Below are 14,458 nucleotides of genomic sequence, written 5' to 3' on the forward strand. Positions count from 1 at the left end.
CTTTGCCAGATACGACTTCCTTCCCAGACTGACCTGACCTGGATACCCAACATGCTCAACAGCACTGCTGAAACTCCACATGCAGCTGCAACATGTAACAAGACTTGGTCCACGCAGGCACCGAGCTCTGAGTTCTCACTGGGTGTGTTGGTGCTGCTGGCTTTCCTCATGGTGTTGCTGTCTCTGGTGACCATCCTTGGAAACATCCTGGTGATCCTTGCTTTCATTATGGACAGAAACCTCAGGCATCGGAGTAACTATTTCTTCCTGAATCTTGCGGTTTCTGACTTTGCAGTGGGTAAGTGAAGAGCTGTGGAGCCATGTGCTAATTGTGTGCTAGGACTCTTAGGAGCAGCAATGGTGTTTATTTTGTGTGTGTTTTCTTCTGAGAGAGCTATTTCCCAGCTGTGTCTAGGGGAAGAATGAGGAATGGTGGAAGCTGCATGATGTGTTTTAAGAGCCTAAAATGTCTCAAAATATGTTATAATGAAAAATGTATCCTTTTTCATATAAGTACTTTTAATGTTGCTTCAAGAAAAAGGAGCAACTATTATATGTGATTACTAATTGAAGTAAATAAGTTTTCTGCAACAGTTTTTTATTTACCCTTGCCTCTCCTGTAAGACTGTTCATCACACACTTCAGAACATCCTTATATTTGACAGCTATATGGGATACATCCAGGTAAATGAATCACTTCTCTACACAGCACTAATGGTTTATGGATGTATAACACTGCAGCAAAACACTCTACCACCAGGACATTTTATTGGCTTCAGCTTAACACAGGCTACTGATTCAATGGGTTATTTGATACCAGTAACACCCTGCTGGCATCTGTCATCTCTATTTCTTATTGGTCCCCTCTTCCCATAGTGTCACTGCAGAACTCCAGGAGAGTTTGTTGCTGGGACTGCTGTGGATCCAGTCCTGGCTGGTGATGCCAAGTGATGGAGTGGGGGTGTGAATGCCTTATGCAGCACCCCTCCATGGCTGGAGCCAGGGAAACAGCCCATGCAGCAGAGAAAGCCTGACAAACCATGGTCCCATGGCAGATATGCCAGCAAAGGTCTTGACTTGAGGCTGGCAAGGAGGTACTTCTGCACACAAGTGCTTTCTCTTCGAGATGGTCACAGAGACCAGTATTCACCGAATCATGAGAAAGGAAATTGCAGCCACACGCCTTCTGTACTTCTGTCCCCCCAAATGCTCTTCCTTTGTCAGTTCTGTGTAGTGAAGTGTATCAGTTTAGCCTTTAAGGTTTTCCTTTATTTATGCCATTTATAATGTGTTACCTTGTTCTGGGGCTTGCCCCATGGGGCAGAAACCAAACAATGTGTACGTTGAAGCCTTTGCTTTCCTACCAAGGCAGAAAATTTGCTGGAGCTGCTATTTCATTGCTCAGGTCTTCTGCAAAAGTCTGTTTCTCCTCATGTCTCATATTTTAGCCAAGAGAGTTAAATATCTACCTTCTGCATCAGTTTTTTGTGGCTGGTGCCTCATACATTCTTAAATCAGCCAAGAGGAAATGATTGCCATCAGTACTACATTGGTTTATATAGACTGTGTAAATATAAGATTTTGTCTCTGCTATTGGTCAGGAAATACTTTATTTTCTGAAATTGCTGTTGGGTTGTCCTTTTTTTTTAGATTTATTAAAAGTTTGAAATCTTTCCAGAGATGTGACTCATGTCTTTTGCGCCCACTAATTAATAAAATTAAGAATAGCTTCAAATATCAATGCCCAAAACCTGCGGTTTGCCTCTATATATGTATAGCTAAAAGCAGTCACTTGTTTGACATGGTGCCAAACATTGATCTCACTGAAGTTCATGAGAAGAGTAGCTGTCATCAGCAACTACGAAAAATGAGTATTTAGTACAAAAGTGATGCTGCTTGTATTTAAGGTATGTGTTAAAACAAGCCATCAATATTGAAAGTGCTGTGAGCATTTCCCTGTTGATAACACTCTGTCAGTTCATTGCCTAGAGTTTTATTGTCAGTGGACCACATCACCGTGGATATGCTTAGTAACTTCTAAGATCTTGATGGACATGCTAAGAAAAGAATAATCTGGATGTGGAAGCTGCGTATAATTTTCTATTTGTCTCTGGTAGGTCAGCATTTTCAGGAATGTAGGAAGCACCAGCTATTGCACCACACTTTTGAAAGAATATTAGTGTTGAAATGAAGAAGTTGCTGGTTTAAAAATAAAATGCAAACATGATTTTCTTAATTGAGTGCTTCAGTGGTAAGTCATTTGCACAAAAACCAAATTTAACAAACCAAAAAGTAATTCTGGAGGTATTGTCACATGGAGAACAAGCATGAGATTAAAAAACTCCTTAGAAAAAAAGGAGTTTCATACTTCTGCTCTGTCTGCTCTATCTCTGGTAGAAGAGATTTGCAAACACCACAGAGACTGCCCAGTATATTGTCTTTAGCTTACAATTGCTGACCAATCTTACAGTAATAATTGCCTTTGGCAACATCTGTAGATGTGTTTGGGGGAAAATTCTAATACAGATGAAAGAATAGAGGAAATACAATGATGAGGTTACATGTCAGAATGCAACCATAGTGCATATATGCTCCAGCACTAATTATATACCTTTAGAGAGTCTAAGTTGGTTAGACTTACGTTTTCTTCTTCAGTACTTCCTTCTTTGCTGATTTGCTTTGAGTTTATTCCCAACAATCAGCTTAAATAAATCACACTAAGATCTAAGACATAGAAAATCACCATTAGATTTCATGAGAATTTAAGAATTTCCATATATAAATTACATATTCACCTTCATAGATTTGTTGATTTCTTTACCCAATTACTAGAAAATTGTGACTTTCTGCTTCTAGGAGTTTGCAATCCATATGAACCACGAGGTGTCTTTGTGGTTGTTTTCCATAGGTGTGTTCTGCATGCCTCTCTACATCCCTTATGCCCTGACAGGGAAATGGCACTTGGGAAGAGGTGTCTGCAAGCTCTGGCTGGTTATGGACTATCTCCTGTGCACAGCTTCAGTATTTAACATTGTTCTTATCAGCTATGACCGTTTCCTGTCAGTTACTAAAGCTGTAAGTACTCTGTGTATAGCGTCTCTGATTTTTTTGCTTGGAGGATTATATTCACTGACCTTTGCCATGTTGATGAGTATAAGCCCAAATTTAATCAAGATAATACCCCTCAAAAATATACCAGCATGTGGAGATTACTAGCTATTTTGCAGCTAGATGAGGTGAATATTCTGCATTGATCATGCTTCAGTGCAAAGCTGCTCGACCAGGACTTTTCTCACAATTTCTGCTGTAAGTTCCTGTTGTGCTCCTCCCTGATGAAAAGCAGGCTAAGGGGTAAAAAGGGTAAGGCAACAGATTGGGAAAAAAGGAGCAGAGAAAGAGGAAATTCATAGTAAATTGGATTTGGGTTTGGACCTAAAATCAGTCATGGAAGGAAAAGATAGTGGGGCTAGGGCAGTGAAATAAAGGACACTGGGGAGGGTGTCTGGACCCGAGATGTGGTCACAAATGATCCTGGAGAAGACTGGAAGCAAGAGTAAACAGGCAGAGTGGGACAAGGGTCAGACTGCAAGCACTGCCAGTAGATATGCAGCAATAAACTTCTCTTGGTGTCTGGAGTAGAACCCCAAACTTAAGACACATTCTGCCTCTGCTCTGTACAGAGAATCCTTCACACCTGGTGTGTGCTTTATGTCCTGGGCCATGCTAGGCGTGGAGACCAGCATTTCTCACCAGCCACACTGTTAGCTCAAGTGGAAGGGAATGTCAGGGAGAACTAAAGGTTCTAGCTCTTTCCTGATGTATGATCATGTGATAGAATTTCAGTCTTATTTTTGTTAATGATAATTTATTTAACTTACTATAATTTCCTTTTTACTAAAGTATATTATTTTACTTCATTTCAATTAAAGAAAAAATCTGGGAAATCAACCACCAAAACTTTTGGCATGTAAGAAACCTTATCTGGCAAGCCAAAGACTCAGAATTTATAAAGTGCAAAATTCAGAGCACCTGCACAAATGCAATTAAGACCTATGGACATTTGTATGATATTTCTAGTGACAGGTCAAGCTTCTGTTATCATTGAGCTAAACATACTTGGGTGAGCTTCAGCTGATCAGCACAGCCACAGTTCTGTATTACCAAGCAGCTCATGAGTACCTCTCCTGCTACTTCCTTTAGTCCCAAAATGTGTCTCTACAAGTCTGAACATTTTATGTTCTTTTCCCTCACAGGTATCCTACAGAGCCCAGCAGGGAATAACATCCAACCCTGTCATCGAGATGGTGGCCATCTGGGTCTTTGCATTTCTCCTGTACTGCCCAGCCATCCTGTTTTGGGAACATGTGGCTGGACACAGCGTGGTAGCAGCAGATCAGTGCTATGCTGAGTTCTTCAACAACTGGTACTTCCTCCTGTGTGCATCCACCCTGGAATTCTTTGTGCCTCTGCTCTTGGTGACCTATTTCAACATGCACATCTTCCACAACATCCAGAGGCGCCAGCGGCGTGGCAGCATGCAGGACTGTGTGCATCCAAGGAGCAGCAGCCTGTCCTGGAGGTTTTGTGGCTTGCCAAGGCCAGGGGCATCATCTCCTCCATCTGAAGCAGAGGACATTGTTTCTTCTTCCATGAGACCAAAGAAAGAGTCTTTGGTAGCTGACTGCTCATCTCCATCCAGAGACAATTCTGTAACCCCAGAAAATGACTTTTCTGTTTCCTTCTGTGCAAAGACCAGATCAAAACTGCAGCAGGACAAGAAAAGAGCGAAGTCTCTTGCCATAATTGTATGTGTGTTTGCCATTTGCTGGGCCCCATACTCTTTATTGATGATTATTCGTGGGGCCTGCCAGGGCAAGTGCATCCATAAGTCCTTGTATGAAGCAACCTTTTGGCTTTTGTGGATCAACTCCTCTTTGAACCCCTTTCTTTACCCTCTTTGCCATGCTAAATTTCGAATGGCTTTTCTGAAAATATTATGTCCCAAAAGGTTTGCAACATTGAGGTTAAGTTCTGTTCAGAAGGAAGAAGAAAAAGAAGGTCCACGAGGAGCTGGATGAGGGATGTAAGTAGCTACTGCTTGAAATTATAGGTAGTCTTTTCCAGGAGATTAAACTGGTTGGAAAGTCTTAATAAGCCTTCTGTGAAATGTCCCCCTGCAGACAAATGTGCATGTCCATGGTTTGTGTACTTTTCCCAGCTACTTTAATTGGCCCATTAAAAACTATTGACTCTCTCTGACTGCCTAGTTGTCTATGCACATTATAATTCTGATTGTTGAAGATGTTATCGTCAATTGCAATACAGCTTCTATTTGTGTTCACAGGTGATATTAGTTAAAAATACAATAAAATTGTGTATTACTCATGGAGTCAATAGTATTCTGAAGTTGCTTACACACTGTATAAGGCTGTGTTTGTTTTTCTGCATGAGCCAGGAAAATGGCTGACCTTGATGGCTGCCTGTAGTATTGTGGTGACAGCTGAGACAGCATGGAGGTGATCTTTCAGTACACACTTTCCATACTCTTAAGGGTTATTTAGTTGCATGGCTCCGGAATTACCAGGTACTAACTTCCTTACTAAATAAACAGGTGCAACTTAAAAATATAAATAATTTCTTTTCATCACACAGGCAGTAAGTATAAGGCTAGGAAATAAGTGGAAGAATTAAAACTAAAGAAAAGTGAGAGGTATTTGGTGTCCATTTTATCTTCTGGTTTTATTTGGTGTATATTCATATAGTATATTAGTATATTTTACTTAACAGCCTTCTGAATGTTCTTCTAGGCTGAACTACTGTTCAGTTATATGTTTTACTATACTATATGATAATTTATACTCTTCTACTTATACAAATTACACATGTACTCAGCAATGTAAGAAGTATTGTCTCTCAAATATGACATGAGAGCAATAATATTCAATAAAAATTACTGTGAAGACCTGTTTTTGGCATTTGTTACAGGATCTTGGCCAATGAGTTTGGTTTGTAATTACTGCTAAAAGTCAGCAGATATATATATCCAAAGTATGTCAGAACACAAAACACAAGAGCCACTACACCCACCTGTTTACTTTAAGTAAAGCATGTACCAGTCTTCTACCTGCAAAGGTTTTGTCATTTTTTTAAAAATGCAACTTGTAGAGTCAGTAGTGTTGAATATATTCAAACAGATCCTTCTGTGTCAGCTTTTAGAGCAAATCCTGCTTAACATATATAAGACATGCTTTTGACAGTGTCAGCAATGCAGAGTTAAATATTTCATTCTGGTTAGCTTATCAAAAAGATATCTTTGAAATTTAGCTATTGCCATGTGTAGATAAGGACACATACTCTTATATCTATGATGTTACACTATTTTCTGTTCTTCCTCTTCCTTGCTAACATCTTTTGCTTGCTTCTCATACCATTCTGGTCTCTGCCAAAACTCATTGGTACAGGCCAGAAGAGCTGAGTGCTGGCATCTACAGGGACCTATTTATAAGCCATTTGACGCTTTGTGAATTCTGCAGCAATGCCCTGTACAAAGCCAAGGAAAAGCAAATTGAGGTTAGTTGATACAAGATATGGAGGACAGGCTTAGGTGCTCTGAGGGGCAGTGAAACACCTAATGCTGCCTCCATTTGGGATGACTTGACAGGTTAAAAGTTGTCAGAATAAACTCAAACTGGACAGTGCTTCTTGGTGCAAACTCGGTTTTAGAGGCATGGGCAGACATTTCAGTAGTACCTCTGGCTTATTTTTGTCAGCCTTTGCAACTGTACTGGGAAATAAGTTGTGAATCTAGTTGGTCTTATCTCCCTTACTTTTCCTGAGATATTGTTAGTAGGATAGAGGAGTAAGAAAAAAGCTGCTGGGCAAGAAAAATGGACTTGTTTAGGCGAGGGGCTAGATTAGTCTCTTTATTCTTCTGATGTATAAATTATTTCCAGCAGAGAAAGGCCCAGAACCCTGTTAGGCTCTTTCAAAGTCTCCCTGGAGCATTCACTTCTTCAGGCTGAACAACCCCAACTCTCTCAGCCTGTCTTCATAGGAAAGGTGTTCCAGTCCTCTGATCATCTTTGTATCCCTTCTGTAGACCTGCTTCAACAGGTCAATATCCTTTGTATGTTGGGGACCTCAGAACTGAATGCTGAACTCCTGGTGGTGTCTCACAAGATCTCTGCACATTGTACACCTTATCTTTCAGTCAGGCTATGGAAACACTTGGAACTGTCGGGGGGAGTTTAGACCAAGAAGACTCTTGTGGACAGTGAGTCCTTGTGGAAGTTGCACAAGTCAGCTGCATTACTGACCTAAGTAGTGCAATTTTTCCAGCACTTGCTCTGAACCCATGGTCAGTGCAGACCCTGCAAGCCATGGCTTGGGATCCATGCTGATGAAAGGCATCAGAAACGCTGATGGTTAGAGGGAAAATCTGATACCACTGTCAGATGCAGATTTCACTTCTCACTTGGACAGACAGAACCATAAAACAAACCAACATTCAAATGTGCATCTAAGACCAAAATCCAAAGATGAATGAAAGACTGCACCATGCTTTTTAGGAGTAATTTGTCTAGACCTTGGAGAGGTGGCTTTTCAGTTTCATTACTGAACAACAGTTAGTCCTTCATAAAAATTCTTCTTTGGGCTCTAACAAAAAGGACTGATGCAGGATTGGTTGCTGAGAAACCTTAATCAAGAGCAATTAAGTCTTTTTGCTATTTGTGTGAGGGCCTTGTGGGCACCCAATAGGACTTAATTGCCATGACTTGACCTGCCCTGGACTTCCACTCCTTGCATCAGCCTTGGGCCTAGGAGCATCATTAAACTGGGGTGGTCCTGGCCTGAGATACATGAGGACCTGTAGGCTGCTCTGAGTTCTGTTTTCTGCTTTTTTCTTTTGAGGCTTTAACTTCTGAGATTGGCCTTGGACCCAGCTTGTCAGCTCATGTTTTGTCATGTTCTGCCCCAGCCATACCTGGGCAACTGAAGTCACCCACAGCAGCATAGTCCATGATATCACTTGTCTCTCAGAAAGAAATCACACCAGTGGGTCAAATCCAATCTGATCAAGGACTCCCCCAGCAGGTTCTTAATTCTGGCTGAAAAGGACCTCTTGCCTTCTTCCCCCTCAAACAATTCCAGATCTCACTCTACCTTTTTTCTTTTTTTCCCCAGTGCTATCCTAATACCTCATCATTACATCAACCTTCCGTTCAATTGTGTCCTTCAATGGTGCATTTTTTTCCTTGCAGACTCATGACATTTCTTGTATTCCTGTATTAGCAGGTTTCCCATTTTGCATCAGGTAGTTCCTGTTCCTCCACTCTGTTATTATGTCTATAGATTTGCCGTGCCACATATTTCTCTGTGCTTTGCTTAACAGTTCCCCAGTTATATTGGTACAGTTTTTCACTAAACATAAAAGACATTTTAAGCCAAGAAACACAACAAATGAACCCAGAGCAGAAAAATCCATTTTTCCTTGAAGTCTGGTTTTCTACCTGCATGCATTTATTTTAAATTTTAAACACAATGATTTAGCAGCAGTGTTAATGTGTATTAAAAGCATATTAGACATTAATTAGAAACTAGCTTTCCTAGTGTAAATACGGTAAACTAGTATAAAATGGAGTGGTTAGATTTTTGCATGGTAAAAGTGGAACAGCATCATGTAATGAGACAACATGGAGGCGAAATTCAATTTTTTACAGTGCAAAAGGGGAAGTAGAAAAAGCAGACTGTTTCTCACATCACTGGTAATGACTAGGTATTGTCCTCTCAAGACTTTTCCCCTCTAGTAATTTTTTTCAGGATCTGGCTACTATACTCCAAGCTGGATCAAACTTCCTTGCCTTTAAATGTTGGCACAGTGCTCTGATCATCACTTGTGTGTATACTTGTTCACTTACTTTCTCTCCTTGCTAAACAACTCTACCCAAAATTTTTATCTTAAATATGCCTGGGTAGGCTTGTGAAGGCAGGCACTGTGAGTACATCAGACAGCTTTCCCTACAATAGCTTCTTACAGAAGCCTCATTTTGGCATTTTTCCTGTCGCTGTTCCAACCAGCATGTTCCTGCAGATGTCACTGGTGCTACACGGTATTTTTAAACCTTGCAAATCCGTGGGTTTTTCAAAAGGTGCCATTTATATGTACAATCCTACATGATATGACACCAGCACCTTTCTGCTAAAACTGCCACCAGATCTGTTGTATTACATCTAATATTTACTCTGCTGCGGGAAAGATTAGGGGAAGGGCTTATTACCATGGCAAAGAAAGAAAGACTTTAGTCACACAGATAATCATAAGTCACCCCAGAACTTCTTCCTAAGTTGCTCTGCATAGAAATTTTCCTGTGCTCAGAATTTAAAGCAGAGCCTTATGTCACCCATGGAAAAGGATAGAAAGCCATAGGAAGCTGAGAGCAGATTGGCTTGTTAGAAAAAAAAAAAGCCCTCTCTTCTGATATAGAAGTTTTTTTCTCATTAAGCTATTTAAGCTATTCTACTTGTGGGCTGCTGCTGAAGAAGTCCATCTCTCCTACCCTTCTTGCTGCCCTTTGTCAGCAGCTTTCTTTTGGCTTAGCTTCAACTACCAGTAAAGCTGCAGCTTTGGATATGAGTACTTTGATATGTTTCTCAGTCATTTTCTATGGGTCAGGCCTTTAGCTTTGCTAAAGTCACTGGGGGTTTACCAAGACAGCCAAGTTGTGCCAAACTAGAGTGGTGTGGGACTTTGCTTGACTGTACAGTGGACAACTTCAAGGGGATCTGCTCAGCAGAGCTTTTGGGGATAGAGGATTTCACCAGTAAGACAGGTCTTGGTTGTCATGCTTTCCCTGGCATGCTAAGGATCTGAGCAACTTTAACTCTGTCTTGAACCCTTTGTCCATAGGAAACTGTAACTGTTAAAATTTGTGGAGTTCCCCACTGGGACTTTTACATTCAACTGGCTCTGCTGCTTTTGGCGAATGACTACAAGTAGAGTCAATCTTCAAGTATATACAAAGAAAATATGTCAGTGCAAATGCCTTCTTTATGGAATATGAGCCAAATTAGTTTCTGGAAAAAAGCCAAGGAAGTTAATAGGTATATCCTCTGAAGTTTAAAGGTTTATGTTATTGGTATTCTACTTCTGTAATGATTTCTGGTGTATGCAGATCGATCAGTTTTCAGCTTGTTCTACTAATGCCGTCTGAGGTTAACTCACCACCTGACTTTTGCGGTATTATACTGACACACTGTTTTTTTCTATTGTCTATTGCTGGGTTGTTCACACTAGTTAATGTCACAATATAATTTTTTCATTATTATACATCAGGTATAAGGAGAGCAAACTGCACTGGCTTCTGACTCTTCTCCTCTTCAGCCTTGCACCTGGTGTTGTATCCCTCCTCTTTACCATGCTGGAAAAACTGGAATTGGAGTGCTTTGAGAACCTGCATGGAAATGTTTGTAAGTTTTTTTTTTGATAAAGAGTGGCAGTATTATATTTTTTAATATTCTTCCCATCTAGCATGCAGGTTTATGTCTTCCTTGCTACTTGAATCTGTGCATATAAGAGACTGAAGAAAGAAGAGTTTAAACCAAAACTGAAGCAAAGTGGTGATTTCATATCTTTCTAAGATTCTTCCCATGTCCAGAGCTTGGGCCCGTGCCCCTGTGTGAATAATTTCTTGTGAAGTCAGAAGATTTGTTGCTCCTCGGTAACATGGGATGGCATATCTGCACTGGTAGAAAATTTGAACCAAATGGGGGATGTGAGGGTGAGTAGTTACTTTCCTGCTAAGACAGCAAACAGACAAAATACACCTCTGGTTTTGGTAAAGACCTTGAGCCATATTTGACTGTCTCATCTCACATAGATTAGATGTTAGAAAGGATCTTAGTGAATCAATTACCATAGAGAGATGTAGCAGATTTCTTTGGATGTATTTTTCATGAGAAAGGGAACTAGCGGAGGGACAGGTGCGATTCAGTGCTATGCTATAGCCAGTTCTAGGCTGGAAAAGCTCTGAGAGTTTAAATAGAGCTTTTCTTTCTTTCTTTTCCCCTCCAAATTTGCTGGATCCTTTCAAATAGGATTCTAGTAACATGGGTATAGTTTACTAGGTTGCCCATTAAAAAAAATGGGCTTTTTTCCTTGTTTTTGACATGTCAGCTTCCCAGAGAGGGAAAAGTGTGAACTGAACTTTTGCACTGCTGATAATGTCACAGATTTCTGGCCAGGTCGGGGAGAGGGGACTACCTCACCCACAGTGGACCAACTTGAAGTCTCTCTGTAGTGATTAGTATTCCTGAAGTGTGTTTGTTTATTCCTTGGACTTGAAGCTGTTGCCTCCTCTCCTTCTTTCCCCTGATCCTCCCAAAGCAAAAATAACCATTCTAAGAGTTCTTGTGGGTGCTTTCTGGCAGACCTTTCTATTAAGATCTTTTCATCTTGGATTGTCTTTCTTTCTTGCTTCAGGCCATTAGCCTTTGCCTTGTCCCCTCTGAGTGCCCTGCGTAATTCCTGCCTCTCCATGACTCTTCCCAGTTTAGATTTATTAATTGAAAGGGAAGCTGCCACTGTGACACCTGAAGGGCTTCTGGCTGAGCCTGAGGTGGGGCAGCAGCCTGCAAAGGGAAGTGGCTGCCTGGTGGCTCTTGCCATCAGCTGTGCTTTGCTGACAGTCAGGGCACTTAGCCTCCAATTTAGCCTTTCTAAGAGGCAAAAAGCTCCACAGCTCCACAGCTGTGAGGCCAATTTGAAAGCTGTGCCCTGCCCCAGAGAGAGGAGTGCAGAGGTGTGAGGTGGGCAAAGGAGAACCAAAGGAAGCACCTTTCCAGAACTGGGTACCCTGAGCACAGGCACCGGGATAGCCCAGCCTGCAGGGTCTCCAATTCTAAATTATCTTTGCGTATAATGATAAACATCAAGGGCAGGTTTATCTAACTTATGATTTTCCTTGGGCTTTTGTGCTCCAAGCTGGGCAAGGTCTTCAGATTCTTTTTTTTGTCTCTAAATGTCAGGCTTTGGAAAAAAAAATTCACCTGAAAACTTTTGCTTCATTCTTGCTCCAATTTATTGCCAAAAGGTATTTATTCCTCTTAAATACCTCAAATTAAGCTATGGTTCTTGTCACAGGAGCTTTCCAGACTATAATTTGTTTATTTACTGATCAAGAGTTAATGTGATCGAGGTGCTTGCTGGAAGGGTGAAGCAGAGATGAGGGCCAGCATGGAAGACCTTTGTCTGAGCATGGACTTTGGCTGGGTCCTTAGGCTGCCCCATCACCCCTATGTTTGTGGGATATGTGAAGGTGCTGCAGCCCATTTTCTCTGCTGAGCCATAAATTCTCTCTGTACTGTAATGTTCAAGGCTCCAGTAACAGGAGCTAGTCCTTTAAAGCCTCTTTTCTTTCCTTTTTTTTATTACTCTCATCTTTAACTGCCCTGGACACCTCTTCAGTCCTGGAGAAAGCAAATTTCTCTTTCCATCTGTGTGGATTCGTTAAGGGAACAGAAAGAAAAAGCAAAACTACCCTTTATTTACAACAAAAGATGTGATAGAAGGAAGTAAAAGACTACTTAACACTGAGTAGGGAAAGTTAAGTTTCTCTGGAAATGAGGGAAGAGAAAAGGAGGCTGAGGGGAGAGCTTATTGGTCTTACAACTACCTGAAGGAAGGCAGTAGCAAGGTGGGTGTTTGCCTCTTTTTCCAAGAAACTAATAATGGAACAGGAAGAAATTACCTCAATTTGCACCAGGGGAGGTTCAGGCTAGATATTAGGAAAAAATTCTTCACTGAAAGAGGGATTAAATGTGGTGAGAGGTTCACCAGAGAGGTGGTGGAGTCACCATCCCTGGAAGTGTTCCAAAAAATGGATAGATGTGGCACTTTGTGACACTTCCTTTAGTGGGCATGGTCATGCTCAGTCAAAGGTTGTATGTAACGATCTTGGAGGTCTGTTCAAATCTTAATGATTCTATAAGATCTGAAAAATAAATCAAAAGACAAGCTGCAAGCCTGTTTGTGTTTCACAATATTGTGATTATTGTGCAATGTACAACTAAAACCCCATTGAAAGACAACAAAAGGATAGAGTGCAGTTATCCATACAAACTTCAAATACTGTGGGATGCATTCCTTAGTCATACAGATAAAATTGGTAGGGTATTGTTTGATTATTCCTTATTATAGTGGCTGCCTACCCCATAAATGATAAAGAGGGGCCCTCAAATTGGAGGGATGTATGCAATAGAGAGAATAAACTATCTCTGAAGCTTGAATGTTCACATTAATGCAGGCTACCTTTGCAAAGTTGGCTGAGAGCCACATTTAGTCATGACAGTTCTCAAACCTCACAACTTTTTAATAATATGAAGTTTAGGTTTTTATCTGCATAAGTTTAGCAAATATTGATCAGATTAACGCTTGATACAGTGATACAGGCAGCTTAAGTTCTTCTATTTTAAGATCTTAGGTGAGCTAAGAGTTTAAGATGATTTAAGGATTTTAGATCAGTAGAAAATAATAAATGGTCTTTAAACCTTTAGCACAGCTTAGTTGCAGATTTGCAGGCCATCCCTCAGACATTTAAAAAAATTTAAGCTTCCCTCATTCAGCAGAGTTTGTGTCAAATCCAGCAAGTTTCAAAGCTGACTTAGTTACACATTATGTCCCTCTCAAAGTGCTCAATGCCACTGAAATTAAAGTTTATTTTTCCCCCTGAAGCTTTCATGGGTTTAGGGATACTGTGAGCAGTTTTCTTATGGCTTGGTCTTGCAGTGTCACCCTTGTAGGTAGACTGTACCTGGCACTGAATGAAGCCTTTCTGCCCCACACTCTTTCCAGCTTCCATGAGAGGGGTCAGCTGGGAGAAGAGGCTGACAAGGCCTGTAGCACCACTTCATGGAACTGCAGAATAATTTTGTTTGGAGGGGACTTGTGAAGGTAATTTAGTTAAAGAGAGAACACTTAAAATATGTAAACAAGTTTAAAAGTTTCGCTGTTTTTTTTTTTAGTAATTTCTTTCTGTTAATCAGTTCTGATTCTCCAAGGAAGTGAAAGCAGAGGAAGTAGAGTGCTACAATCCACCATTGTTTTTCTGTGTGAAAGACTTCTAAAGCAAGACAGATTTTAAATGGAGTGGAGTACTTCTGAGGCAACAAAATGGTGTCCACCAGAGTGGGGCACTTCCCTCCCCATCACATCCTGCCCCACCAGAGCGAGACACGGGCTTTCAATGGCCATGGGGATCCTGTCAGCAGCCAGCAGCCACTCCTGCCACTAGCAAAATTAATGGCAATGCTAGTTTTGTGCTAGTTTCTTAACATTAACTACTTTGAATAATTTGATTTGAAAGTAAATTCAGAGCATGTGTTTTAAGTAAAACCATAGGAATTGTCTCATTGAGTGGGAGCTAAGGAAATCTTCATTGAGAGTCTTCAAAGTGACTCTCTG

The 14,458-nt window shown here is 40.8% G+C and overlaps 1 protein-coding gene across 1 annotated transcript; it reads left to right on the forward strand.

Moving 5' to 3' along the window:
* LOC146441916 (histamine H3 receptor-like) lies at nt 1-5,256 on the forward strand. Its single transcript, XM_085052711.1, has 3 exons — nt 1-298; nt 2,909-3,075; nt 4,254-5,256. The coding sequence occupies exons 1-3, from the start codon at nt 52-54 to the stop codon at nt 5,076-5,078; spliced, it is 1,239 nt and encodes a 412-aa protein (XP_084908837.1). The 5' UTR covers nt 1-51; the 3' UTR covers nt 5,079-5,256.
* The last annotated feature ends 9,202 nt before the right edge of the window (nt 5,257-14,458 follow it).

Source organism: Lichenostomus cassidix, chromosome 2 (assembly GCF_008360975.1).
Source record: "Lichenostomus cassidix isolate B80296 chromosome 2, HeHo_3.0, whole genome shotgun sequence".
Lineage (NCBI taxonomy): Eukaryota > Metazoa > Chordata > Aves > Passeriformes > Meliphagidae > Lichenostomus > Lichenostomus cassidix.